Source organism: Rissa tridactyla, chromosome 14 (genome assembly GCF_028500815.1).
Source record: "Rissa tridactyla isolate bRisTri1 chromosome 14, bRisTri1.patW.cur.20221130, whole genome shotgun sequence".
In the NCBI taxonomy this organism is placed as follows: domain Eukaryota; kingdom Metazoa; phylum Chordata; class Aves; order Charadriiformes; family Laridae; genus Rissa; species Rissa tridactyla.
Window position 1 is genome coordinate 12,550,570 of NC_071479.1, and position 25,345 is coordinate 12,575,914.

The 25,345-nt window shown below is 48.6% G+C and overlaps 1 protein-coding gene across 7 annotated transcripts in view; it reads left to right on the forward strand.

Moving 5' to 3' along the window:
- EXD3 (exonuclease 3'-5' domain containing 3) overlaps window positions 1-25,345 on the forward strand; it is a 304,670-nt gene that overhangs the window by 122,119 nt on the left and 157,206 nt on the right. For all 7 annotated transcript variants that reach the window (XM_054220222.1, XM_054220219.1, XM_054220221.1 and 4 more), the window contains exons 10-12: window positions 3,253-3,326; window positions 6,138-6,176; window positions 23,771-23,937. In XM_054220222.1, coding sequence (XP_054076197.1) covers window positions 3,253-3,326; window positions 6,138-6,176; window positions 23,771-23,937 — 280 coding nt within the window. The remainder of the gene's footprint in view (window positions 1-3,252; window positions 3,327-6,137; window positions 6,177-23,770; window positions 23,938-25,345) is intronic.

A 25,345-nucleotide genomic window follows, 5' to 3' on the forward strand; every position in this document is an offset into this window, starting at 1 on the left:
GCTAGTGCTCCAGGCAGCAAGGCCAGCAGGTAGCTCAGGGGACTGGGGGTAGTCGGGGGCTTCTGCTGTTTCACCTCCCTTTCTGAGGACCACTGAGCCTGATCTGTAGCGCACAGAGCATTTTATGAGAGACACTAATGCATCTTTAAGGCTACAAGAAAAAGAGGTTTTCTTGAGTCCGGCCCTACCCTCTGCTAACTCGCATTTAGGGATTAATCTCATGATACACTGAGAGACTAATGCACAGCTTGCTCCTCATCAGATTCCCCGGCAATCCTTAGCATTACCAAGGTAAAAGCCTCTAGCATTTCAGGTACCTCGATTTTATTTAAAAAAGGCTCCTTTAATTTGTCCCCAAACAAAGTCTGCTTTGTCAGAGACCTTCTGTTCTGCCAGGACAGGGTGAAGGAGGCTCATTGTGAATGGAAGTCAAGCTCTCAGGGCAGCGTGAAGAGAGGGCTGGGTCCACATCCCAGCTCAGGAGGCATCGCGTATCACCTGGGAGTGGGAGCCACGCGCCACACCTAAAAATATATTGCACCATGTCCCCAGTAGACCGATCTTACCAATGTTACACGAATGAAGTAAGTGTGTATTGCGGGTTTCATACCCTGCGTGACAAACACATTTCATTTTTACTTCCTCTGTGTTGCTAATAGCCATTAACTCTCTGCTAACAGCTGAGAGCAGACTGGATTTTTTGCTTCTGAGTCAGTCCCAGATGTGGAACGTAGTTCAGATGAAGCACTGCTGTGGTGCAACTGCCAGGTTAAGAGCTAACGCACGCACAAAGAGGTGCTTTCATAGTATTATACCATTTGTATTCCACTAGTGCTCCACAACCCAGTCATGATCCCCAAACCCCATTGTACAAACACTGAGTAGAAGGACGGTACCTGTTCCGAAAAGGTTAGCACGTTATCTTTTGCTCTGACCAACCAAGACATTGGTTTTGTCTCAGGAGACCTGAGTTCAGACTCCTGTTCGCTCAGCTGGGCGTTTGACCTGGAGTAAGTCGTCGCTCTGCCCTGAAGCGCTTTGATCTCTGCAAGTACCAGGTGTAGGTGCTCCTGAAACTGCCGGGGAAAGATCTGGCAAAGACTCAGCAAAGGCTGCCTTGTGTCACCCTCCTGCCCCGAAGCCAAAGGACCTCTTCCAGTTATTTCTAATATACACGGGATGTGGAACCTATTCCTAAAGTTTACTGTCAACAGCCTATTCCAGTTCTTCTCTAGCCTTGCCATTAGATTTTTGGTTGTTTTTTTTCCTCCAAAAGGCTATATGGGATTTCTCTTGCCTTTATGGCTTTTACTAGATGCGTCTTACATTATACTTTGGGCTTTCTGATTTTATGTGTTTGTGCTGTTCTTTTAACATGTTTCCACGTTCTTTAAACTTCATTTCTTCTGTTTGCGGTCAATCAAAGCTTCTGATTCAGCAGTTAAGTCTCTTACTTCACTTCCAATTTTTCCAGTGCCAGCTCTTCTTAACTTCTTTTCCCCTTTTCACATGAAATCTTACCTGCCAGTTCTCTTGAGTTTATCGAAGCCCATTTTGTTGTTTTTTGGTTTGCTGTTCTTCCTTTCCTTAGAGCTTTGAACCCTTCATTTCATTGTCTCTCTTACCAAGTTACTTTTCATCCTCACATTTTTGATTAGTCCTTCTCTTTTTTTTAATAAAATCTAGAAAACTGAATTCAAACTCACTTCCTTTGCTCCATCGGAATAGAAAATGTCACTAGTGCCTTCAGGAACGTCCCGGTCCATCTGTGTTCCTCTGTCCTACTTTCCGCACAGGTAGCCGGGCACTTAAAATCCCTCAGTTCTGCCAAGTCCTGGCCTTTGGATATTTCCGCTCAAAGAAAAAAAACGTTCAGCGGATCTCTGTGGAGACTAGAGCAGTGGTGCTGTGTTTCTTTCTGAAGTGATTTGAAATCTTTAAGTTAGATGGCGGTTATTAATTTTCATGTTGATCTTACCTTCTTTTAAGAGTGTTTCATCCAGATATTGGGCTAATATCCAGAGGAAAGATCACCATATTTATTGGGATAATATCCTGTGGGATAATTGAATAATTTCCTCAGAACCTTTGAGGGCAAGGATATGTTGTCACACTGTGGAAGATTAACTTAAAAATAACAGCTTTAACCATTTTTACGTGAGACGGAGATGTTCAGATTATGAAGCGATGCTTCAGGAGACTCGGAGAAGCTGCAGTAACCAGTGGTGCATCAATTCCTGTCCTGCGGATCCCAGGGTCTGGCGTGCAGAGATCTTTCTTCCTTCTCTCGGTTTCTCATCCTGGGCTGTGCCGTGTGCGTGGGGCACGGAGGGTGCGAGGCTCCGAAGCCCTTTGGGTCAGGTTTCTCCCGGGGTATGTCGATCCAAGGGAGGCTGCAGAGAATTTGCACTGTACTGTTTTCTGTTGCCATTCCTGATTGCTGGCCCTGCTCCTTCCTGCCACGGAGATGGTTTTAGCCACTGAAACCCCGGTGAAGGCTTTGGTTAGATCTTTCCCTGCACATGCATGCCAGCATCTAGCAAGAACTGACAGATACGTATGCTAATCCTTGTTAATGTATTTTATCTGCTGCCTTTATCTCTCTTTGTGCTGGATTTCAAAACAAGGTGCTATGTGAAGATCCTGGGGTTTGCAGTTGTAATGAGGCATATCTAATGAAGATGAGAGTAATAAAAATAATAACAACAACTGTTGCTTGCTAGCTCAGCAAAACAATAGTCGCCTCCCTCTTTGTATGGATGTGGAATCTCTTTCATGGATATATATTTTAATCGGATAAACTTTAGCCACAAGTTTACGTCCTGAGTAACATGTTCAAAACTGCTTCAATGAATTAACAGCACAGGTTCCAATTAAATCCAAAAGAATTCAGCCTCTAGAGACTGGAGGTGGTGCCTGTATGAGGATGCTGCCTAATTAAAGGTGTGAAGTCATTGACTGTGAAGGATATTGAACCAGCAAGTGGATCTTATCGTTCAAGGGTGGTAGAACCAGAGATATCAGAACCGAGGATTAGCATTGCTAATCGTGGTTGAAAGTGTAAATAACAGTTTATAGTCGAGATAAGCTGACAATGTCTGTGTCTGCCCGTCATTGTTCCAAGTGTGATGGCATCCTGCCTTCCACAGACCGCATTTGAAATTGGGGAAGGAAAAATGAAATGTCTAGACGGTAAAACTTCGGGGAAGTTCAGCTATGTTGTATACTTAAATGTCTTTTTCCTCCTTTTAGCTCTCTGCCCTAATGTCATAAATCAACGGCACTTGAGAACTCTGAACTACCTCTTTTACAAGAGATTTGTTGAGGTACGTTTCTCTACTGTGTGGCCTGTGTGAACGAGGCTTTTTGTTTGTTTGCGCTTTGAATAACGTAGTGGATACGACTGAAATGTATTGATGGCATACGAGCGAGTTTTCACTGTGATTATTATTGTGTAGAAATGCGCTAGATCCGGTATTGGATGTGGTTTTCCTGTGAGTGAACAGTTTGTGTGTCCATTCATATTCCGATGACAGGGTGTCGTGGCTGCTCACAGCTGGATGCTTCTCCCCCGCAGCACCCTCAGCGGCCTTCTGAGACACGAGGGCAGGGCAGGGGCTGCTCTCCGTGCAGCCAGTTTCTCTCAGCCATCCCAAATAAGCAGGAGCATACTGGCTAAAGAGTTTTTTGGCATTTTGGGGTTTTTTTTGGGGGGGGGTTCTGTGTTGTTCTTTTTTAAGAACACCAGAGTATAGGTATTCCACACTGCTGGGTTCTTTGGGGGCGCTTCACTTTGGTACTTGTGGCCTGGCTGTGATAGGTATGGCCCAAACCTGCCACAGACGCTTTTTTTGCGCTAACAAAGAGCCTTGTTACGGCTGAGCAAAAGGGTGGGACTTCCAGCTCCTGAACCACTCTTTGAACTAACTTTACTCGCGTCCAGCCGCCAAATTCTCTTTCCGAATACGCTGGTCCTCGTGCTGGCACTGGGGGCTCGTAGCAATAAGAAGTTGCCGTTAATTCTGTCTAAGGAGCAGGCTTCTGGGAGGCAGCTTGGAGGTTGACTGGCCGCAGAATTCCTTGACTGTGGTTTCTTTTCCCCTCTCCTGAGTGTGCTGAGCCAAGTCACTGCCCCGCGGACGCTCTTGAGCGCGCTGCGACGGGGAGCACGTTTCTCTTCTTCTTAACAGGGCAGTTTTGATGCTTCTCTTGTTGGTCTGGCATTTATCGTTATCCTGTGCCGGGAGAAAGGTTGTACCAGCTGAGAGTAAAGGTTTTTTCCTGCCTCTTCTGGAAAAAAACAGCCTGGATACCTTGTATCCAGCTGTATCAATTGGACTGTGGAGGACAAGGACCACAAAAGACTGAATAGCATAGCAAAGTGTTTCCATTTCTTGAATTTTGAATTATCAAGCTGTATTTGCCAAACGTGGAGTGGCGTTTCATCTGCAGTTCATAGCAGACTTTCTCCTCGTAGATACGAGAGGCTTTTTTAACAGAGTTTTAAGAGAGCCCAACAGGTTGTTCAGGTGTTCCTGCGGGACTATTGATCCAGTCTTCAGAGAGCCGGTTTTCAGGAAATGAGACACCTCCTCCAGAAGTGCCTGTGCTTTTGTTCAAAGGAAGATTCGTTTGATGTTCTGACAGACGAAGGCAGACGCACACGTTTTTTCTGACCCCCGGCTCCGCGGTGTGTTGAATGCGAAGCTGGGGTTGAGTGGTGGTGACCTGATGACACCATTCTGGCACAGCCAGTTCTGCCCCCGAGACCCCCGGATCCATCCGTGAAGGCTCTGATCTGTCCTTGCTGCCCGCCAGATCCGCTGATAGAAGACCTGGAGAGGATCGAGCATTTCAGCGTCCTGCATCTCAAAGCTTTAATGTTGGATGACATCGTTCTAGAGAGCTCGCTCATCCGTGGTGAGAGAGTAGAAAGCATTTATCCAGGTGTATTTATTTTGCAGAGTGGAATGGATTCTTGATCTGATGTTCTGCTCTCTCCGGCCTTCCCTTTCCTTTGTTTTGGAGTATTTGCTTGATTTAAAGTATCCAAGCTGGCCGGTTACTTCCATTAAGGTACATTTGGCAGCTGTTTCTGGACACAGTCCCTTCTTCTGAGAGCTCTTTGGTGTTCTCTGTTTACCATTCTCAGCTGTGGATGAGGTCTGGTTAAATGGCTCCTTTATCTCACTAGTATTTAAATTACATGCTTGTATATCTCAAAGGTGTTTTCTTTGAGGCTCTTACTCCCTGTTTGCCCTTGTACCTTTCCATAAAAGTGGCACTAGTAATCGCCGTTTCCTCTGCCAGAAGTGGGGGGAGGCTCGGGCCGCGGTGGCTGATGCGTCTGGTGCAGGCTGTGTTCTCGGCGGAGCGGAGAGTAGGTCTCACCCCGAGTTCCTCCCCGAGGTTGGCTCTGAACTACATTGGAATGGGGATATTAACTTATCACTTTCCTTTCCCGGACCCCCTGATTCCAGAGGATTTTTCGTGACTTGGCTGTTGAGAAGAGTTTGTATTGTTGTATTCTGAAGGCTCAGCCTTGCAGATGACCCCTGCGATGGCTGCCTTTGCTGGAGCCCGTGGGGCTGGCTCTCCGCGGGGCTGGCTGTTGGGGTGAACAGTCTATGGACGTGTTGCAAGCCTGAGGTAAAGGCGACAGCAATGATCCATGCGTTCCACCAGATCGTGGCCCGTTTCAGCTTTGCTCAGCAGCGTCTCTGTCATTGCAAGAGCCCCATGTGAGCTTTGAGGCATTCAGAAACGCCGCCGCGCTTTGCAGAGTGTTGTTAAGGTGATTAGATTTCTGCAAACGAGCCCAGGACCCAGCTCCGGGTAATAACGGGAGTTGGGGCTGCTGCTGGCCTGCCATCGCCTGGGTGCTTTGATTGCATGTGAATTTTTTGGGGTCTTATGTGCTGTAGTGTAACAGTTGCGTGAATTACTTCATCTAAGCTGGGTTTTTCTGCCATGCCCCGGCTGGTGACATATGAGAAGCAGAGGTTTCCCGTGTGCTCCAGAATGCATTCCTCAGTCACAGTTGATGCCAGGGTGTAAGGCGGCGTGTTAAATTTCAGCTTGCTGTGTGTAGCGTTCTCCCTTTCTAAGACGATTCAGAAGTAATTTTGTCTTTTCAGAAAACCATGACTCAGGAGAATTGGACAGATCACGTTCAGGTGAGTGTGGATTTCCCTCTCCCATTTTCTCAGGGTTAATTGCCTGGAGATTATTTTAAGATGTTCAGAATATCCAGCTCCATCCTTTAATTAAAATTTTGCACTTTCTCCTAACTTTGTAAGTATATACCAAAATTGTACATGCAGGGAAGAGCGAGGAAGAAAATTTATATTTTAATTCCTGTTATTTTTAAAAATGCTCTAGTTTGGCTGCAGCCAAGTACGTTCTTTTACTTTCATGCACCGATTTACAAACGAACACTACGAATATTTATGTTGATTAATTACAAGGAGGGGGGAAAAGAGAGGCAGCTAACAAGGTGTGTGAGTACATCGGGACAAATATTAGGTGACCACTCTGATCGTTTTCAACAGGTTTATTAGGTGACCGTTGGATATTGTGACTTCAACATCTTGTGCTGTAGGACATAGGTATTTTTAAGGACACAGGAAGAAGGGTATCAGTATTTTTTTTCTTGGTGTATAAACAGGACAGTTCAGGCAGCCATGTTTTGGCCTGATATTACGATAAATACATATGTGACAATGAAAGATCAAGAAATTCCATGGTGACAAGCCCTTAGTGATTATTTATGTGTCCGTGATATCCCTGTGGAATTGCAGCCTCATGGTGAGCGTTTGCTCCTTTTCTGTACCTCCTCTCGGTTTGAATTCTGCAGCCATTAAGGATTTCTGACCGTCGGCTCCAGCCTGCCTTTGAAACCCCGTTTGGATGGTCAGCGTGGGCCTCTGAGCGGTAACAGGCCGGTCCCGTGACTATTGACCTCATGCGTTTGAGATCTTAGGCACCGACTGTACATACCAGCAGAATGACTGAATTTTAAACGTGAGATGTTTCTTCTCTCTTTCGTGGGTCAGCAGGAAACAGAACAATTCAAAAGGCATGAGGATGTTTTTAAGACAGAGGTCATTGACAAAATACCCAGCAGCGCTTCGTGGCAACTGTTAAACCTCCTGGGTGTTTGCAGTAGTGAATTTTCAGCTTCTGTGTGTAGTTTATCGTAGCCCCGCAAGAGGCCAGACCGTGAGGAAGAGCAGGGGTCTTGCCTCTTGATCTCGGTGATCTTATCCAGTGAAAGAACTTCTCAGGATTCCCCTTGATTCTCACAAGCTTAAAGGCCAGCACAAGTGCTGGTGCACTGCTGGGTCAAGAACTGAGGTGGGATTAGCCGTGAAACTGTAGCAGACGTCTTCGTCACGACGTCGGGATGCGCTTTGGTGTGTGCGGTGAAGGGATTTCTGCCAGTGCTATGGTGGATAGTGGGAAAAACCTCCCAGTTAACATCCACGATGGCAGATTGCGTCAGTCACTTGTGGAGACGGGAGGCTCGGGGATGGATGCTCTCTGGAAAGTGCTAGTTCGGTGCCTGGGAAGGCAGCTCCCTAGAGAGCTACGCGGGGCTCAGCTGCGTCGTGGGCTATGGCAGAAGGTCGTCTTTGCTCTCCCAAAATTTTCCCCACTTGGTATTTTCTGTGTGCTGCCAACTTATATATTTTTGACAACTATGTAATTATCACACCAGTAGTGCTTAAACTTGCCTGTTATCAGTCCTGACTCTCAGTGCTATCGGAGATTACTGTCTTTGGCACCGCTTGAAAGCGATCAGAATCTGTACCTCTGCATCTGGAGGAAACCGAAATCATGGCATGTGCAGGTTGGCTTCTGCTTCACGCTGCTGGCAGCGCGGCTGCGCTCAACAGCAGAAAAGGGACAAAGGAGGAATCTCGGCGTTTGGTTTTCAGTGGAAAACCTAAGGTTATCCGTGACTTTATTGTTTTTGAAAGATCGGGCTTTACATGAGGGAAAGGTTCAACTTTCCACTCAGAGCTTCACCTGTGACCTGATGTGTTTTGACCAAAAAAATCCATTAGGCTCCTTGCGGAGCTGCAGAGAGATGGGGGGGGTGTTGTGTGTCCCATTCGTACGCGCAGTTCAGGCTCACAGACAGTTTGTATCTGCCAGGCTCTGCTTGCGATGCTGTATTAAAGACACATTGTGCTGGGAGGGAAGCAGAGGATGGGGATGGAGTGTGGCCTCTGGGTCACCTGGGGAATGGGAACCAAGACTCCCAAAAGACTGCACAACGGCAAAGTCTCAGAATTTTTGGATATTTTTTTCCATTTTAAGTCTGAAGAGGCTGGAAGTCTTCATGGGTTTAAAGCCCATTTTTGTTGAATTCGGTGCTGCAGCCGTCACAAAAGTCTTAAATGATGTAGATGTCGAGAGCCCTGGTGCAGGCGGTGCCTCTCCATGGGCGGTGGTGCCGGTCACGTCACCTTCCGTATGGCGGGCGATAGACGTTTCTGGGCTGGTATTTCTTTTTGTTTGCCCTGAGCAGTACAAGCACAGAACTTTCCTGTTCCTGCCCTGTGGGATGAATTGAAGGTGTGATCCTGACTGCTCCTACAAAAGGCAGAAACTCGTTAGTTAATTGTGGGGCCAACGGAACCTGTTCCCAGCCCTGTAGCAAACTGATTTTGCCCCCTCCGCCTGCCAGCGCCCGCGCTGCTGCTCTGCTGTCCGGGCTGTGCCGCAGGCAGGGATGGCAGCCGTCGGCAGGCAGAGGAGGCAGGAGGGAAAGCAAAGGGATCAAAACCTCTTCATACCCTAGGGAAACTGCCCGCATCACCGCTGCCTGCTGGCACGCCGGGTTAGCCCAGGAGGGCAGCTGCCGTTTGTATCATCTTCTCCGAGCAGAGATACCTGGAGGGCAGAGGGAGGGGAAGAGCTCTCTTCTTGCACGGTGCCAGCCGCATCGCTATTCATCAGCTCGCCTAACCGATTCTGAGCTGCATGGAAAGACGCCGCGGAGTGCCTGTCTTCACAAGCAGAGGGGAAGGTGTGTGGGATATTGATGGTAGATAGGCAGGAAAAAAAAAAAGGCAGGCAGGGCATGAGCCTATTGTCTGCTTTGCTGTGTGCCCTTCTGCTTCCATTTTTGCACGCTTCATATTTTTCATAGCTTTAATCAGCTGCGTAAAGATGGTAGATTTGGGGAGAGCAACCACAGAACAGCTGAGATGCGTTCAGACGTGCTCAGGAAGGGTCATCCTGCCGGTGGCTGCAGAGAGCGCTTGGCCACCAGCGAGAGGGACTCACTGAATACTGACGTTTCCCTGGAAATTCTGCAGGACAAAGTCACTTGGAGACTAAAAGGCATGGAAGGCGTTTTTCAATCATCTGCCAAGCCTTCAAAAAGTGAACATATAGAACAATAATATCTATGAGGAGCATAGTAGGGAAGCAACTCTGATGGCAAACATCACCTCTAGCAGTGTTTGAGATGTCAGATAATATCCGAGATACTTGCACAAGGTTGGCAATATGACATGGGACCTACCGGGGAGCACTCCCTTCTTGGGTGGCAGCTAGAGCCCGAGGACATCTCAAATAGCACCAGGCACCTGTGTTTTGGCGACCTGAAATTCTCCTGGTTTAACAGAGGGCTTGGGAATAGGAGGGGCTGGTATTTTACTGCCCTGCTTTCAGTGTGCAGTGTTCTCGCTGATGTTTTGGGGGTGATCTGGCAGTTGTGCCCTTCTAGGCTTGGTTGCTTAGTGCCAAAGCACCCGTTTTGTGTGGAACGACCCGCAGCCCTTCAGGTCTGGTCCATTCCACGTGGGAGCTGTGCCCGTCTCTGCCAGGAGAGAGCTGCCCGGGAAGCTCCGAGGCCCTGATGCCACCCACAGGAGACACTCAGCTGGACGAGGAAAGGACGGGTGGTCGTGCAGGGGGAACGGCAGAACATCACGGCTATTTCTGAACAGTCAGAGCCCAGAAGGCGCATGCTCGCTGATTCTAATGTCCAGAGTATTTTTGCAGAGAATAAGTTTGACTGCAGCAGAGCTAACCAGTTAAAATGTTATCTCAGGGTCCTCTGGCCCAAGAAGGATCTGTGTGTTTATTTGGACTTCCTGCGGTGGAATTCCTTCTCCCATGGAGCAGAACAGGGTGACGGTGCACGGCAACGTAGCAATTTGCTTGGGGCCAAAACTAGAATCAGTGTTGGGCAGGGTTAAAACCGGTGAGTTTATTTAGGACTGTCAGTGTTACCCTCACCTGTTCGGCAAGGTGTCTGGGAGAGCGGGGTGGTAGAGATGGTGCTTCCACTTTTACTGACCTCGAGCCAAAGGGCCTTTCGTTGCCAAATCTAAACACTTTCTATGCTAGCGTTTGCACGGGCAACTGTCCCTTAGTTTCTCAAGTGTAAAAATCTTAACCCCTTCCAAAACTAAGACTCGGGAAAAGCGCTGGTGCTTGAAAAGATGGAACTCGTTCTTTGGGCACCCATCGTCAGCTGGGGCTCGTCAGCCAGCCCTTTTGCCAGCGGGTGCTTGGCACCACTCTGTCCTTCGGTTTGGTGCGTGCGACTTGAGAGAAGGGGACGGGGATACAGCACGTAGAAAAAGCGGCCGGTGGTTTTTTCGGGGCCCCTGTTGTGCAGCTATTCCGTCTGCTCTGCTCTTGCATGAGAACGGAGCAGATGAGCCCTGGAGCCAGCTGTTCTCCGTGGTCAGCGCTGGGAGAGGCTGCAGCTAATCTCCTCTCCTTCTCCAGCTGTGGCAGTGAGATAACTTATTTATTTTAAAATTTCTGACCATGAAAATCAGACACTGTGCCAGCTCGTTCTCTGGGTGACCAGGGCTGAGATGCTAGTAATTCGTAGCAAATGTATGACTCTAGTTCCACTAAAATTCTAAGGTTTTTGTGCTACTTTGCAGATAGTATTCAGATAACATTCAGAAATCTGCCCAAACAGAAGGCATAAAAGTAAAGTGCCCTCCTTTATGTGTAACACATTTGAAAAACTTTGGCAATTCCTGGTCCTTAATAGGTGTAAATTACCTTACGCTACAGCAAGGAGTTGATGTAATCTTATTTATTTAACCAATTAATTCCTAAATGGCAAACGCCCTCAATGACTGATGCCAAGATCCTAATGCGCTCTTTCTGTACAGGACCATTTTGACCTCAATTAAAATGTAACTACCTCTGGAATAAAATGTAATAGCTGTTATACTCAAGGAGGTAAATTTTAAGGGGAATTTAAAGGGCAGAATGCAATTATTTTTTAAAGTTTTTGTGGCCTGAACACCTGGCCAGTAATCCTGCTCTGGGGAATCTTTAATAAGGACAAGAGGTCAAAAAGGCCACTTTGCAAATATCCACATCTAGTGTCCTTCCCCAGCAGTTTCGGCAAACTTTTAAATTGCCTCAAGATTGTTTTGAGGACAGCAACATCCCTGTCGTGTGAGGAACTTAATATCTGTAGGGAATTAAGCAATCTGTGCAATGCAAATGGGAATGATATTCAGGAGGTGATAAATAAACGACATGTCTTTCAGAATAAGTCTGCATGTCAAATTATCCTTCACTCTGTGTTTGAGTGAACTGTTTATTCAGGGATATAATGGATTTCATCACTCAGACGTCAAATCTAGACTGGCTGTTTTCCTGGAAGGTAGAAACCAAAACTAGTTTAACCAGCCGTTGTGTGGAGTCCCTTGCTAGTCTTTATGGCCTCTTTTTTAGCAGGAAATTAGAACCAGTGGGTGATTGGTTTTGTTCCTTCTGGCCTTAAAAGTCTCAGGGAGGAAACATCAGCCGAAATAAATTTTCATGGTTCTACTTGCGCTGCTGCAGCAGGGTGCTTGCGCCCGGGAGCTGCCCCACTTGGGCCCGGGTAGCTCCCGGTGCGGGCGTGGGTATGAATATGCAGGAGCTGCTCCTCGTCTTTGCCTGTTACGCTGTCTACAAAAGAATTGCATTTATCTTTCCACAACTTCAAGCAGCTTCCTAACAGCTGCTGTTTAAAAAAGAGAAGGTTTTTTGTTTGTTTGTTTGTTTTCCGTTTCCCTTTCGCAAAATAGATGGTATTTAGGCCTGGAGCAGTGACAGGTTGAAGATCTGGTGTCTGTCTTGCGGAGCCAGGACTGAGGGAATTGCTTTCTGGCAGTGGAGGACTGGCAGTCTTTCTTCCCCCAGTGTCCACTTGTTGCTCCCGTCGCTCCTTTCATTCCTCTTCCTGCGTTTTGTCCCCTGTTCAGGGACTGACCAGAAACTCAGCTTTAACAATCCCTCTGCTTTTGCCGCGTGCCTTTTTCTTTAGATTTACTGTTCCTGGTGGAGGTCTCTGGGGAGAACGTACAGCCACAATGTGATGTAAAGTATGTTGTACCTAAGGGAATATTAAACCATGGAAAAACTGGGCAGTCAAAGTAGCAGGCAAAGTATAGATTTCCTTCTATTTTTCAGTTCAGTTTGTAAATGGTGTCCTGTATTTATTGATTGTTAAAATAACATCAGCTGCGAAGCAAAAGGACTCACTGGTAGGGCTGATGCAGAAAACAGGCACATCTGTGGCTGTCTCAGGAACAGCATAACGTAATTCTTCAGTTACGTGCTGCTTTCTGGATAGAGAGCAGTAAAATATGCATCTGTACTAATGAAGTTAGCACCGTTGGTCTGAAAGAAATGGGAACTTCTCGTTTAACAAACCCACAGCTGTTGTGGGAGACGTACATGGGAAAAGCCAAACGTGCCGTGTCTTCCGTGCCTTGCTGTCTAAGGAAAGGTCTGTCAAAGGATGATATATACAGTTAAATGGAAACACCTCCTGCGTGGTTTAGAGAGGGTTATCTTCTGTAAGACCTGGAGGGCTGGCATGCCTAGTGATAATTATGCTAGTTTTATTTGTAACAAATCCAGCCATTTCTAGATAAATAAGTTGTGGTTAAGCACAAACATACTAACGAATTCTGGTGGAATTTTACAGTAGGTACAAAGAAGCTAAGAAAAGCTGCCGTTGTTTTCTGTACTACCTGCCAAATTGTCACAAACATTTTAAAAAATTACCCCAGAATTTCTCTGGCGTGATGGAAGATGTGTTTGCTCAACAACTTTGGAAAATCAGCTCACGTTTGCTTAAGTGCGGATCCACAGGGCCAGGCTCTGGGGAGTCGGCAGCAGCTCGTGGGAGCTGGTGTCTGTCTGCTGCTGCGCTGAGACATTGGCAAGTAATCGCTCTGAAAGCTCAGGGCTTCAGTTTTAAAAGTCGTGGCCAAATAGCCTTTATGTGCAGGCATATTAATTACTGGAGAGTGAAGAAAGGGAACCGGAGAGAATACACGGGGGCGGGGAAAAATCTCCTTTAAATTGTTTTGGTACGTTAGAGATGCTTTCTGACCTTAAAGGCCCTGCAACCAGGCAGGCCTAGCCTGCTGCTAAGCGGTGTAATTACGTTTCTCTCACTAGCGTGCATTCATTCGAAAGCACAGCTTCATCAGAAAGAGATTTGGTTGGCATAAACCAGAGGGTAATTGGCTTATGGCTGTAGGTTGAGAGGTCAGTGTTAAAGAGTTAAGAGCGTCGGCAAGCGGTTAGACTGAACTGGTGTGCCCTGCTGGTATGCTGAATTCAGCCAAATGGGAGAAGTAGGAAACAATACAGGAAGGACTGTCATCCAAAACTTTGTAGGAACATATGGAACATACAAGGTCCTTGAAAGCTGCATTGGGAGTCTAATGGAGTCGATTCCAGGATACCTGTTCCTGACTCCAAACTGCATCAGCTACAGGATTGTATGTCGCAAAGTGAAAGTGGGGACAGCCTCCCTTAAAACAAGCAAATCCTCGTGTTCCTTTTGCTCTAAGACAAAGGGAACCCTATCAAGAGCACTGCCCTCGGCCTCTCCGGCAGAAATAGGCACACAGGGATGGGACACGGAGCTTGCCCGCTAGCCCAGCAGGAGAGGCTGTGTTCACTGCCCTTGTGAAAGTGGGAAGCAGACAGGTTGTCGACAGGGCTCCGCACGTGTTTCTGGTTGCGAGTGGGAGACAGCTCTGTGGCAGGAGAACCGCGATACTCTTGCCCTGCAGTAGTTTCTGCCAGTAGTTCCTACGTGCTACGTAGGGGCTACATTTGCCCAGTTTTACTAAAGTCTTAAGCCCTGTACGTACTCACACGCACGCACAGATCCACCCTTATGTTCTCATCCAGGTGGCAGTAAAACTACTCCGTCAGTCAATAATCATCCCAGGTTATTTAAAAACCCTGTAATCGCTCGGTACCTGTCTGAGCGCTTCCACGGACAGATACGGGATTCTAAAGGCCTGTGCAAATCAGCTGCCTGGCACAAAGATGCTCGGGCTATTTGCAATTGATAGTTTGGCTGTATTATACTTTTAGGCGAGATTAGTTCACCAGTTCCCTGCCAAGAAGAGAACCGCATAAACAGAGGATTGTTTAGAAATAAAAAAAAAAGTTCCTCTTGACGGAGAAGTCATGTAAATGGGAAGAAACAGGAAACCAATCTTCCCTTGTTCGCTCTGAAAGAATGCATATCTCTGAGGAACGTTGTAATTATGGATTTAGGAAATCAGTCCAGTTTGCCAGGGTGTGAATTTCAGAGTTCACTCAGTCAACCCTCTCGAGCATTTCTGCTTCAGAACAAAAAGCACGGGGAGTTTAAAGGTACCAAAAGAGATTAAAGGGGAGAAAAATCTACTGCCAAGCTTTGCTTTTGGTAAAGATCCTGCAACGATACTTATTACTGCTTTGGCGTTGAGCCAGATGAGGTTTGTGCGTGGTAAAATAGAAATAAGTGGTAACCCCTGTTTTTCCTGTGGGCATCCATTTTTCAGAGACTAACGATGGGAAGAGTTAGCACTCCTGAGCGAGCGTTTCCATCGTCAAGATTTTTGCTTATTCACTTTGAAGACTTTTAGTAAGTAGAAAAACGTCCCCTGCTGGGAATGCCACATTAGCGTGTTCTTAGAGAGAAAAGAACCTAAAAGCGAGTTCCTAACTGTTCTGAAGCGAGCCTGGGCTGGAACAGACCCAGGAGCAGAGCGGAGAGCCCAAGGTGTGAGCAGAAGGCCCAGCGATGAGGAAGATGGATGAAGTAGCCCCCTGAGCATCGGTGAGGAGGTCCGGCGTGGCCTGGAGAAGGGCTTTCCAAGGCAGGGCAGGAGCTCTCACAAACCTGCCCAGGAGTGAAGCGGCGGCAGCAGCGAAGAGACCGAGGAAGTCTGGTGTCAGTGAAGCTCAGGCTGGCTTAAAAAGAGAGCAAAGAAATGAGCTTGCTGCTTCTGTTCTTTGGCCATGATTTGAAGTTAATTCCGCTTCAGAGCTTATAGGCCTTTTAATTAAGGTAGTGATACAGGTGAGAACCTGGGTCTCCGTGATGACCAGTCTTTCATGCAGCTGTTTCCACAAGAAAAGTGCAGATCTGAGGGGAAGTGCCGTACATCAGGAACAAGTGTGGGCAGAGTAACGATGCATCCTGGTGTAGGAGGACCCTTACAGAAAGCTGTTAAAATAATCCAGAGCCAGGACCAAGTAACAGGACGTTCCTGCTTTGTTGCTCGTCTTTGTAACTTGGGATTTGACCTTACAAGGGAGAATGGAGTAGGGAGAGAACAAGAAAGAGGTTTCTGAGGCTCTTCCCCCGTCTGAAGATCCTTCCTCCTGAACAGTCTGCTTCGGCCGTGGGGAGCTGACACTGGCTGGACCCGAGCGGTAAATCCTCCCACCCCGCTGGGGAGTAATTGTGCTGGAATTCCACGACTTTTTGGGAAAGGAAGATGGAGCTTATGAATTCTCATGATGTACGTGCCTGGGTATGGGAACATTTGATTGAGTGATTGGTTGGGTTAATTGGCATACTAGTTTGGCTTGTTAGAGTTAATATTAGGGCTCCCCAAAAGAAACGGGAAGGCGTCGTGGTGGCTTCAGCTCACGTACATCCCGGCAAACTGCTGAAGAGTGAGCCCAGGAGTTCATTTAACAGCAGCAGTGGAGACACAGCGGCAGCGGTTTCATTCCTGCGGGCTGTTCTCTACGGATCCGCAGCTCGCGCAGCCCTGGGGTGCAGTGGTGCTCTGCTTCTCTGCTCCTGTCCCCGCAACGCTGTCGCTCTCTGGCAGCGTGCGCCTGTCGCTGCGGTCCCTCGCTGTGCCTTTGTCGCTGGAGTGGAGCTCCTGCAGACAGATCTGGTAGTACGAGCGGATGTCGGACACTTCTGCTAAGTTGGATTTTGGAATAATCATGTTTAATAGTAATCCTTCGGGCAGCCTCGTAGCTTAATGGAAAATGTCCTATTTTCCTCGTGCAGGCTTCCGTGCTTCCAGACAGAAACCAAAATAGAGTTATGTAATGGTGACTTTTGAAAAAGTTTATGAAAGTGCTTGACAATTGTTTAAACCTTCTTAGGCTTGAGAGGCCAGAGAAACGCTGTTGGGTCACACGAGGACCAGGCTCAGTGAACCTCGGCAGCAGCGCGGGTCACCCAACGCGCAGTATATGATGGGAGCCCTCACTTTCTTAAACTGGAGAGCAGCATTTGCCATTTGCCACAGTGAGACTTTGTTCGTGTGTGTGTGTTTGACATAATGACAAAAGGCAGATAGATAAATGCTACTTCAAAATACACTGGGAAGATAAGGGTTGCCAGTTTGTCTTCAATGCACTGTGTTACTGGGCTTAGACAAAGCGTCTACTGTGATAAGTAACATATTACTTGGTGCTCTGAAAGAGTTTGGCCAATTTCCCCATCCTCATTCATCTTCAGTCTTGCCAAGTGCTGGAATGCTCCCAGAAAATATCTCCAGCCTGCCATCGTGGGACCAAGAGGTGTGAGAAATCTGGAAGCGTATCAAAAACTGTGTGGCTTATGTATTCAGAACAAGTCCTTGGTCCTTTGCTGATCCCTGGGATGAATAATATTCGGCAGCTCTGGGGCCAGGGTTAGGTTAGAATTTACAAGCCGCCTCTGGAGTGATTGTGAGAAAGGTGTTTCAGGGAGAAGCAGGGACCCTCAGGACAGACTTCAGGCTGAACTGAAGGAAAAAGAAATTATATCTCAAAAAGCAAAAATCTACTTGTTAAGGAATTGTATTTCTGGGGGTTTTTTAATGGATGTCATGCAATTATTTCTCTCTCTAAACAAAGGTTCTTGTAATAGGGTTAGCCTGGCTCTGTAGCTCATTAAAGACACACGTCGGTGACATTCCCTGAACAAGAAATGGAGGGGAGAACAAGTACTGCGGGTGAACGCACCCTGATTTTGTGTATCGGCATCCCTGGAGCTGTGGGATATAGTTGAGGAAAAAAAGTTGCGAGTTAAAATAAAAAGTTTCCACTGGGAAAGTCCCCAGAGTGTCAGGCTGCACCTACACTGCTAAACAAGAGCGTGAACTGGTCCATGGCTCCGAAGACAAGTGGCACTGGGCGACTCACTGGTACCACCGCGGCCTCAGGCTGCCCCTGGGAGTGTCAGGCTGCCTGCCCTCCCGGGACCTGTGTCTGAACCGCAGCGAGGAGCGCAGGCGCGGGTCCCTTGGCTAATGCCGTTGGGCAAGCACAGCAGCAGTGACCCATCAGAGAGTAAAAGCTGACTTTTCAGGACAGCATTAGCGCAGCGGCATTTGTGTGCTGGCGGGTAACGTGACTGAGTGTCGGCGCTGAGCTTTACCGGCTCACAGGTGTATCGTGGTGCCCTCTTCACTAAATCCTCCCTGAAGCATCCGGGGATTGTGTGGCTGACGGTTCGCTGGGGCACGCAGGAGCACTCTTGTTATTGAGTATTGCACCCTCCCCGTTAAACCTCAGTTTCTGGCTGGGTTTGTGCCTTCTCCAGACAAGAACCGTTGATATCCATGTCTGGTCACCTACCGAAGTGAAATCTGGTAATGTTTGTGTCAGACTCACTGAGGTAGAATGTTGAGAGCAGAGCCTTTCACCTCTGAAGTGGGAAGTGACGTGTGCCCTGCGAAGCGGAGCCGTTGCCAGCAGGCCGTTTATCTGTTACGTGGCTCTGTGAGTTGGGGGAAGGTTGTACAAAGGATGTCCAACGCCGTGTTTAAAATACGGCTCAACCTCTGGCTTAATATTTTTTGAAAATACTTTCTCTTCAGATGTGGCTTTGGAAGCAGAGTTTGTTCTTTCCCTCTACTATATACCTTCTCTCATCTGCGGCAGTATGAGCAGATTTTGGAGACGTGATGACTTCATCTGGTGAAGATGAATGACTTCCCTCAGGGGCCGCCTGACATCAATTTGGAAGGAATCCCAATGCAGGAAATGTATTTGGATCTCTGTGTAGTACTGTTGAGCGTGATCAGGACCGTCCTGTATTCTGGGTAGATGAGATCTTGGGTGTTCTTCACCCGGGAGGTGCTTGGAACTTGAAAGCAGCAGTTGCTGCAAGAAGCCGCCTGTCTGTGTGGAGACGAGTCTCGGTGCTGGGGAATGCGCAGCAGTGCTAATCGCAGAATCAGAGGCTCATTTCAGTTTGAAGAAGCCTGTGGAGGTCTCTTCTCTGCCCTCCTGCTCAAAGCAAGGCCAACTTGCCTTAGAGAAGGTGTTGCAGGGCCCTGCCCGGTTCCACAGCCCCTCTGGACCCATTGCAGTGTTCAGCCACTGTCATCTTTTTTTCCTTTAGGCCTGGTTGGAATTTCTGGAAGGATCTGACTCCATCTTCTCTGTGATCCTCCATGATAAAATTGAAAAGCGCAATTGTATTTTCCTGTTGCCCACAACTTAGCCTTCCCTAGGCTGCGCAAGCCCTGCTCCCTCAGCCTCTCCTTCGCCATCATGTCCTCCAACCCTCTCGGTCGCTCTTTACTGAACTCCCTCCCGTTTGTCAGCATCTCTTTTACACCGGGCTGCCAAAACCAGGTGCCGTGTCCAGGGGTGGTCTCACAAGTGCAGCACAGAGGGAGTAATCCCTTCCCTCGACCTGCCGGCTAAGCCGCAGCTGGCTGGGCAGTCAGTTGGTCCGTTTTAACAGACCTTAACATTCTTCTTCTGGTTGCCGTTTGGTACTGGTGTCTGGAGTTCTGAAGGAGAAATTGCGTTGGCAAGATTGTGAGAGCTGCAGAAAGAAAAATGGAGCCAGATGCATCTCGTCACACAACGTTGTCCTAGCTACTCATCACAGGCCAGCAGCTTCGGTCAGGTTGCCCAGGAACAATAAGCTCCTTGTGAGGAACCCCAGTACAAGAGGCCAGTTGGCTTTGAGAGTTGCCTTTGCCCGGATCTGTTCGAATGATCCTGTAAGTTAGACTCCTCTGAATTGCCCTGCGTGGGGAGGCTGGGAAGCTGAGTCTCCTGATTCACAAAGCTGGAGCTAGGTAGTGTGAACATGCCCCAGGGAGCCACATTGCCAGAGCTTTGTTGAAAGAGAGAAGAAAGACCACTTCCCCACCATTGATGTGGTAATGGCCTCCAGAACACTGAAGTGTGGCTCTGTCAATGACGCACTGATTGCTATCTGAAAGTCAGTCTTCTGGGATATGAATGGAGGCTATTTTGTTCTTCTTCAGTTCATAAATTAGTGCATCTGAGTAGCCAGTGCCTGTGAGGAGGGAGCAGCTCAAGTGGTGAGAAAGCAGGGCTTTCTCATGCTTCTGGCTTTGTGCGGTGGCCGTGGGTGAGCGGCCTGCCGCTTTCACAAGAAACCCTCTTCAGAAGTGAGAGTGGGGAGAGCTGGCATCTTTCATCCGAGTGCCATCTCTGTAGGAGACCCCGAAGTCAGGATCCCCCTTCTCTCACGGACCACGCTGTGACCCGGGGCTGAGCTGGCGCTGGGGGTCCCAGCTCCGATCTCATGCGAAAAGGACTTGCCTTCGATGAGGCGCAGCTGCAGCATCTCTCCATAGGGTACAAATGGTGCTAACGTCAAAGCAGAGATCTCCAGCACAAATAAAAAATCGATTAACAATAAAACTAACACAGTAGGATGTCCCAGGGAATCTTCAGACAAAGGGATCCGCACAGGACCTGCAGCTCCGCGGGGAATTTAGAAATGCCGCTGGTGTCCTCCGCTGCGTGCAGTGGGTTTGTCCTTTCAAAGCCCAGTTGTGGGGTTTTTTTTCCCTTTTAAAGTTGCTGGCTCTAAAATATTCTACTTGACATTTTCTCTACACTCACAGGATTTTTTTTGTTGTTTTTGGAAGCACTTGAGAACAGGGGAAATTGGCCAAGACATTCAAAAGTTAAATTAAAATCTGACTCTGCAAATAGCCAGTGTCACTGGTGTGAATAACCTCGCTCTCCGGTAAAAGATATTGAGGGAAAGTGAAGAATTGTTTCTGACAGAAATGCAATTTAACACGCACAGATAAAAGTAATCGAGGGTTGGCGAGGGTGGCTTCCAGACAAGATGTTGGCTCTCTGGATCCCAGATTGTTGATAGTAATGGAGGAACTGCTGCTGCTCTGGGTTAAGCTCAGGACAGCCTAAGCTCGCTCCGCGCTGCTGGTGGTGAGCTCTGGAAGGCACCGGACTGGGTAGGAACAGGATTTACGGGTAGGTAAATCTGCAGCAGTCGTTTTGGAAAGCTTTAATCATGGGTTGTTGGTGCTGTCAGGAGTTTTCTTGTGCGCCTGTGGATTAAAGAACGTATGATATGTCTAGAATTCAGAGAGGGATGTGAAGAAGCCTGATGGTCTGCATAATCTTCTCCTGCTCGGAGGTGTCGCTGGTGTTGATCAGAACAACTGTGCCAGTTTCCTCTTGAAAAGTGTTCGTTTACTGAAAACAAAACACATGAAACGTCATCCCTAGTGGAACATTTGTCTCTGCATCTGTGCCCACATCTTCTGGGGCCAAAATTTCCACATTCTTGCTTCTTGCAAAGCTGTTGCGGTGGAAGCCTTTCCCCTTTATAGCAATGTTGGGTTTTTTCAGTAAAAAAACAAACAAAGCTATTTTCCGTTTCAGAATGCAAGATGTAATATCTCTGGAGAGATTAACCTTCTTTCCAGAGTTGTTTTTGTGGTTGAAAGAATAAATCTGTTATCATTAAAATAAAAAATAAAAATCTGCACCTCATTATTTCCAGAAATAAAGCTGACATAATGAGATTTATTGAGAATTTACTTTGGGTGAACTGAAGAGAGATCCAACCCCAAAGGCTTTGTGTTCTAGAAAAAAGGCAGAAAGACAATAGGAAGGACACAGGGGAAGCTCGAAGAGGGAATTGCTCTGTGATGTTAATAAGAAAATATGTTCTTTTCGGGAAGGACTCTGAGAAGTGGCTTGGCAGACGCGCAGGAGGAGTTATTCAGCCCCCCCCCACGTGTTAGGTGCTTGGCTGAGCTCGGTTGCGGGAGGCGGAGATGTGGGAGATGCCCAAACTATCAGGACTGGCACCGCCGGGAGGAAAGATTCGGGAGGAAATGTAGAGGGCAAGAAGCTTTAATGTGAGAGCTTCTCCCTTCCTGCTCGGCCCCTTCCCGCGGTTCCCGCTCCTGCCCCTCTCCCAGAACAGAGCCCTGCTCAGCAGCTGGACCCCCGTCCCGCTGACACGGTGCCACCAGCCTCTTGGGAGCAGCAGTAAAAATATTCTTCCACATACGCATGAGAAGAAATGTGGTTTGGCATTTGGCAAAGTCGCAGGGGTGTAGACTTTGTGCTGAGGCAGCAGTTTTCGTGAGCAGACTGGCTTCTCCTGTGCGCTACCTGGGATGCCAGATCTCTCTGGATTTTCTGCCAAGCCTCTACCCCTTCCTGCACCTCTACGGGGTGGGTCATTCTTTTTTTTTTTTTTTTTCTTTCTTTTTTGTTTTTCTTTTTTTCCTTCCCTTTTACCTTGGGGCCATCAACAGGTTTGTTTCCTGATCTCTGTGCAGGGTGTCTGCTTTGAAGGCAACTTCTCACCTTTTAGTTACTGCAGGAATGTGAGGAATGAGGCCCCGGTGCCCAGCCTCCCACCCCGCCGGGGCCGTGTTTGTACACGCAGCGCAGAAAGAGCAAGGTGCCGCCAGTCCCTGGAGCAGACTCTGTCCCTGCAGCCGCAGTTTGGTGGGCAGCGAAGGAGAGATGGAGGGCGAGAACTGACTTTAAGTGTGCGTCTGAGCATTTCGCTGCGCTGAAAAATGCTTGCTGGCAGGGCCAGCAGCAACGTAGCCGTAGAGCTACAGATCCTGAGCCACCACGTAGAGTTTCAACTTGTTTTAGCAATTAAGTTTTCTTGACAAGGTTAACTTCTAAGGCAGATCCATGAGTAAATCCGTCTGGCAAGAGGAGGGAGCTGCTGGTCTGGCTGCAGTGGCACCGGGGTGTTTGCAAGCGCAGGCGCGTTGGCCGGGCAGGAGGAGCGGGTCATTCCCACCCCCGTGTAGCTGTTGTGACAGTGTCGGTGTCACTGTGTCCGTATTGCGCTTACAGCTGCTGTGCCACAGCCCCTTAGAGGGCAGCAGCCAAGAGGGTGAACAAGACAAAAGGGCTCCGGTGAACCCAGCTGTCGCGGTGGAGGCTCTTCTGGGCCCGGTTTGCCAATAGCTGCTCCCTCCTGCCAGGCTGGGCAGCCTGCCGGGCCCCGGCCACGCTGGCTCGCAGCTGGGTGTTTGGGCTTAAACCACATTTAGCCATGAGTTTGTGCGTGTGCCCGCAAGGCTCCTCAGGGTGCTAAGGCACCGGCGCACGTTCCTTCTGCCAGAAAACTGCTGGGAACAGGGAACGTCCCAAACTGCCCTCCCTGCCTGCAGGTGCGTAAGGCAGGCTCCTGCGGTGACACTCGGGATAGTTGTGTTTGTCCGTGTGGCGGAAGCAATGATCCCGTTGTCACATCCACAGAGGCCTTGAATAGGCACTGAGGGAGGAATTTCCTGCACCCAACCCTAGGTCTTCACAGCTGGAGCGACTGCTCCACGTTCCTCTTAGGATCGGTGGGGATAAAGGAGGACTTTTGGAGCACAGTTCGCATAACCTATTTCCGCTGCAGGGTGACGCCGCGCGCACCTTGCACCCCGTCTGCGGTGCTGCTGGTCCGTGCTGGCTGCGGGGGACGTCTGTCCGCACCGCGTGCTGTTGGTGTTGCGGGGGGAGGGACCTGGTGCCCCCGTGTTCACAGCAGTGCGTGCAGACGGGCTGCAGGCGGGTGAGCCAGCCTTCTCCTCGCTCTGAACACCACAGGCTGTGGCTCAGGAAAGCTTCACTGATGCGTCCTACCCGTAACCCCTGTGTGGCTGGCACTCCGGGTTCCCCGTGCGAATACTCCCAAAGCTGGAGGAGACCCTGTGCTGCCGTCTTACCCGGAGAGAGACTGAGCCATCCTCTTGCCTCTCCCAGGACATCGCTTCAGGGCTATGCACAGGCACAAAATGAGACCAAAACAATCCAAACTCTTACCCCTCCTGTAATTACCTGCCTAAAGAGCCCAAAGACCTTTACTGTTTGTTCAGTCACCAGTTCGGATTTTACTTGATACAATCAGTGTCTGAGCAAATACCACGCTAGTCGTCAGCCAGGCTGTCAGGGGCATTGTTTTACCCTTGTTTCTCGGTGCGGCACCTGCAGAGTGGTGTTCCCTGAGCAAACAGCCGTGCTGCCGAGGGCACCCGAGTACCCTGCTGAGCCCGCAGTTAAACTGTGCGCTCTTCGGCTCTCGGCAGAGAAGCGCGGCACTGCTGGGTTTGCACAAAATCGCTCCTGCAGTGGGGGGATTCTCGCTCCTTTCTGCACTTCCCCAGGACCCCCTGGAGGATGCTGTCTCCTGAGGGGGGGGTGGAAACACCCGTGATGGGGATTGCGCTGACAGTCTTCCTTCCCCCTGGATTCCTTGCAGAGCACAGTTGGAGAGAATCGGTGGCTTCAAGGGCACCTGATACAGTTGATAATCAGTTACTGTGATTTGAACGCAGCGGCAAGATGGGCACAACGCTACAATTTGCCCAAGGAGATGCTGCCTTACGGAGTGGCTGAGGAGCTTCAAAAGCTTCAGATCCAAGAGAGGTAAATACTCTGTTTCATGCCTTTTCAACGTAGATTACTTATCATCCAAGGACTACATATTTGCTTAAAATAATCTGCCATAATGCTTCCTCAGGGAGATAATTTTGCAAAAACTTCCTCCATTTACTCAGATCACATCTTGGCCACGTACGTGCTGCTTTTCTTAAGGCTGGAAAAGTCTGTAAAAGGTACACGCTAAAGTCACTGCCGAACACTTAGAAGCCGTATGAGATTGCTTCGCGCTGCAGAGGGGTCTTCAGGCTCCCTTTGCCAGATCGACAACGCAAATGAAATGATGTGGGTAGGATCTGAGTATGCGTCTCTTTTACCGAGTTGATTACGTGTGCATCTGCATCCCCCACTGTACTGTAGTCTGCTTTCATGCCTTTTCGAAGACTTATGGCCAAGAAAATAATTTTAAAGTTCCTTACATTTTTCTAATTGTATTTATTTTCTTCCTCCTTTGACAGCTCATAAGCCATTTTTCATGCCAGTCTGTAACTTTTGCTTCATCCGAAGCTTTCAGAAGTAATGGGAATTTTTGACATTTGGGGTCAGATCCCAGAAGAGTCGCGTTAATTGAAGTTGGGGTAAAACCGGACTCTCCAGCACAAATTTACCAAGTGAGCTGGTGGTGGAGGTGGTGGAGTCTCCATCTCTGGAGACATTCCAAACCCGCCTGGGCACATTCCTGTGCCACCTGCTCTGGGTGACCCTGCTCTGGCAGGGGGTTGGAGGAGATGATCTCCAGGGGTCCCTGCCAACCCTACGATTCTGTGATTCTGTGAGCTTAAGAAGCCTTTAGCCCCCAATTAGGCTCTGTCCGCTCTTCTTCCTGTAATGCAATCCCAATGACACAGTGCCATGGTTCCTCTCCTGCTTTGGGACCACATGTTGTACGCGGCAGATCAGGCCGCAGTAGCCGCAGTTCCTCCCCCGATGGGAGCTTCATCCTGTTGCGTGACCTGAAACGAATACAAAGGCAGAGGTACAAAAGAAGTGTGGAAAAATCCTCATATTAAGAAGGGTTCTTACAACTCCTTGATTTCAAGTGCACAGAACTGTGCAAACAGCCCCAGCCAAGGATCTCTGTGAACCTGCTGGTGTCGGAGGGGAAGGTGGAGGGAAGAGGGTGGCCGGGTTCTGTGCGGTGGGAAGCCAAAGCTATGTGAAGCTGGAAAGAGGCTCAAAATTTAGGAAGACGCATTTAGCCACCTAAACTGATAGGAGCTGTCTGATCCCCACAGCAAGCTAGATCCAGAGGAGTACCAGGGCTTTGTCGTTCTGGTTCGGGGTGTTCTGTGCTGTGTCTCTTCGAGAAGATGGCCCAAGATCGTCCTCTTCACACAGCAGCATCCCAGGCAGTTGCTCAGCTGTGCCGAATGGAGGAAGAAAGGCTGTATTTGAA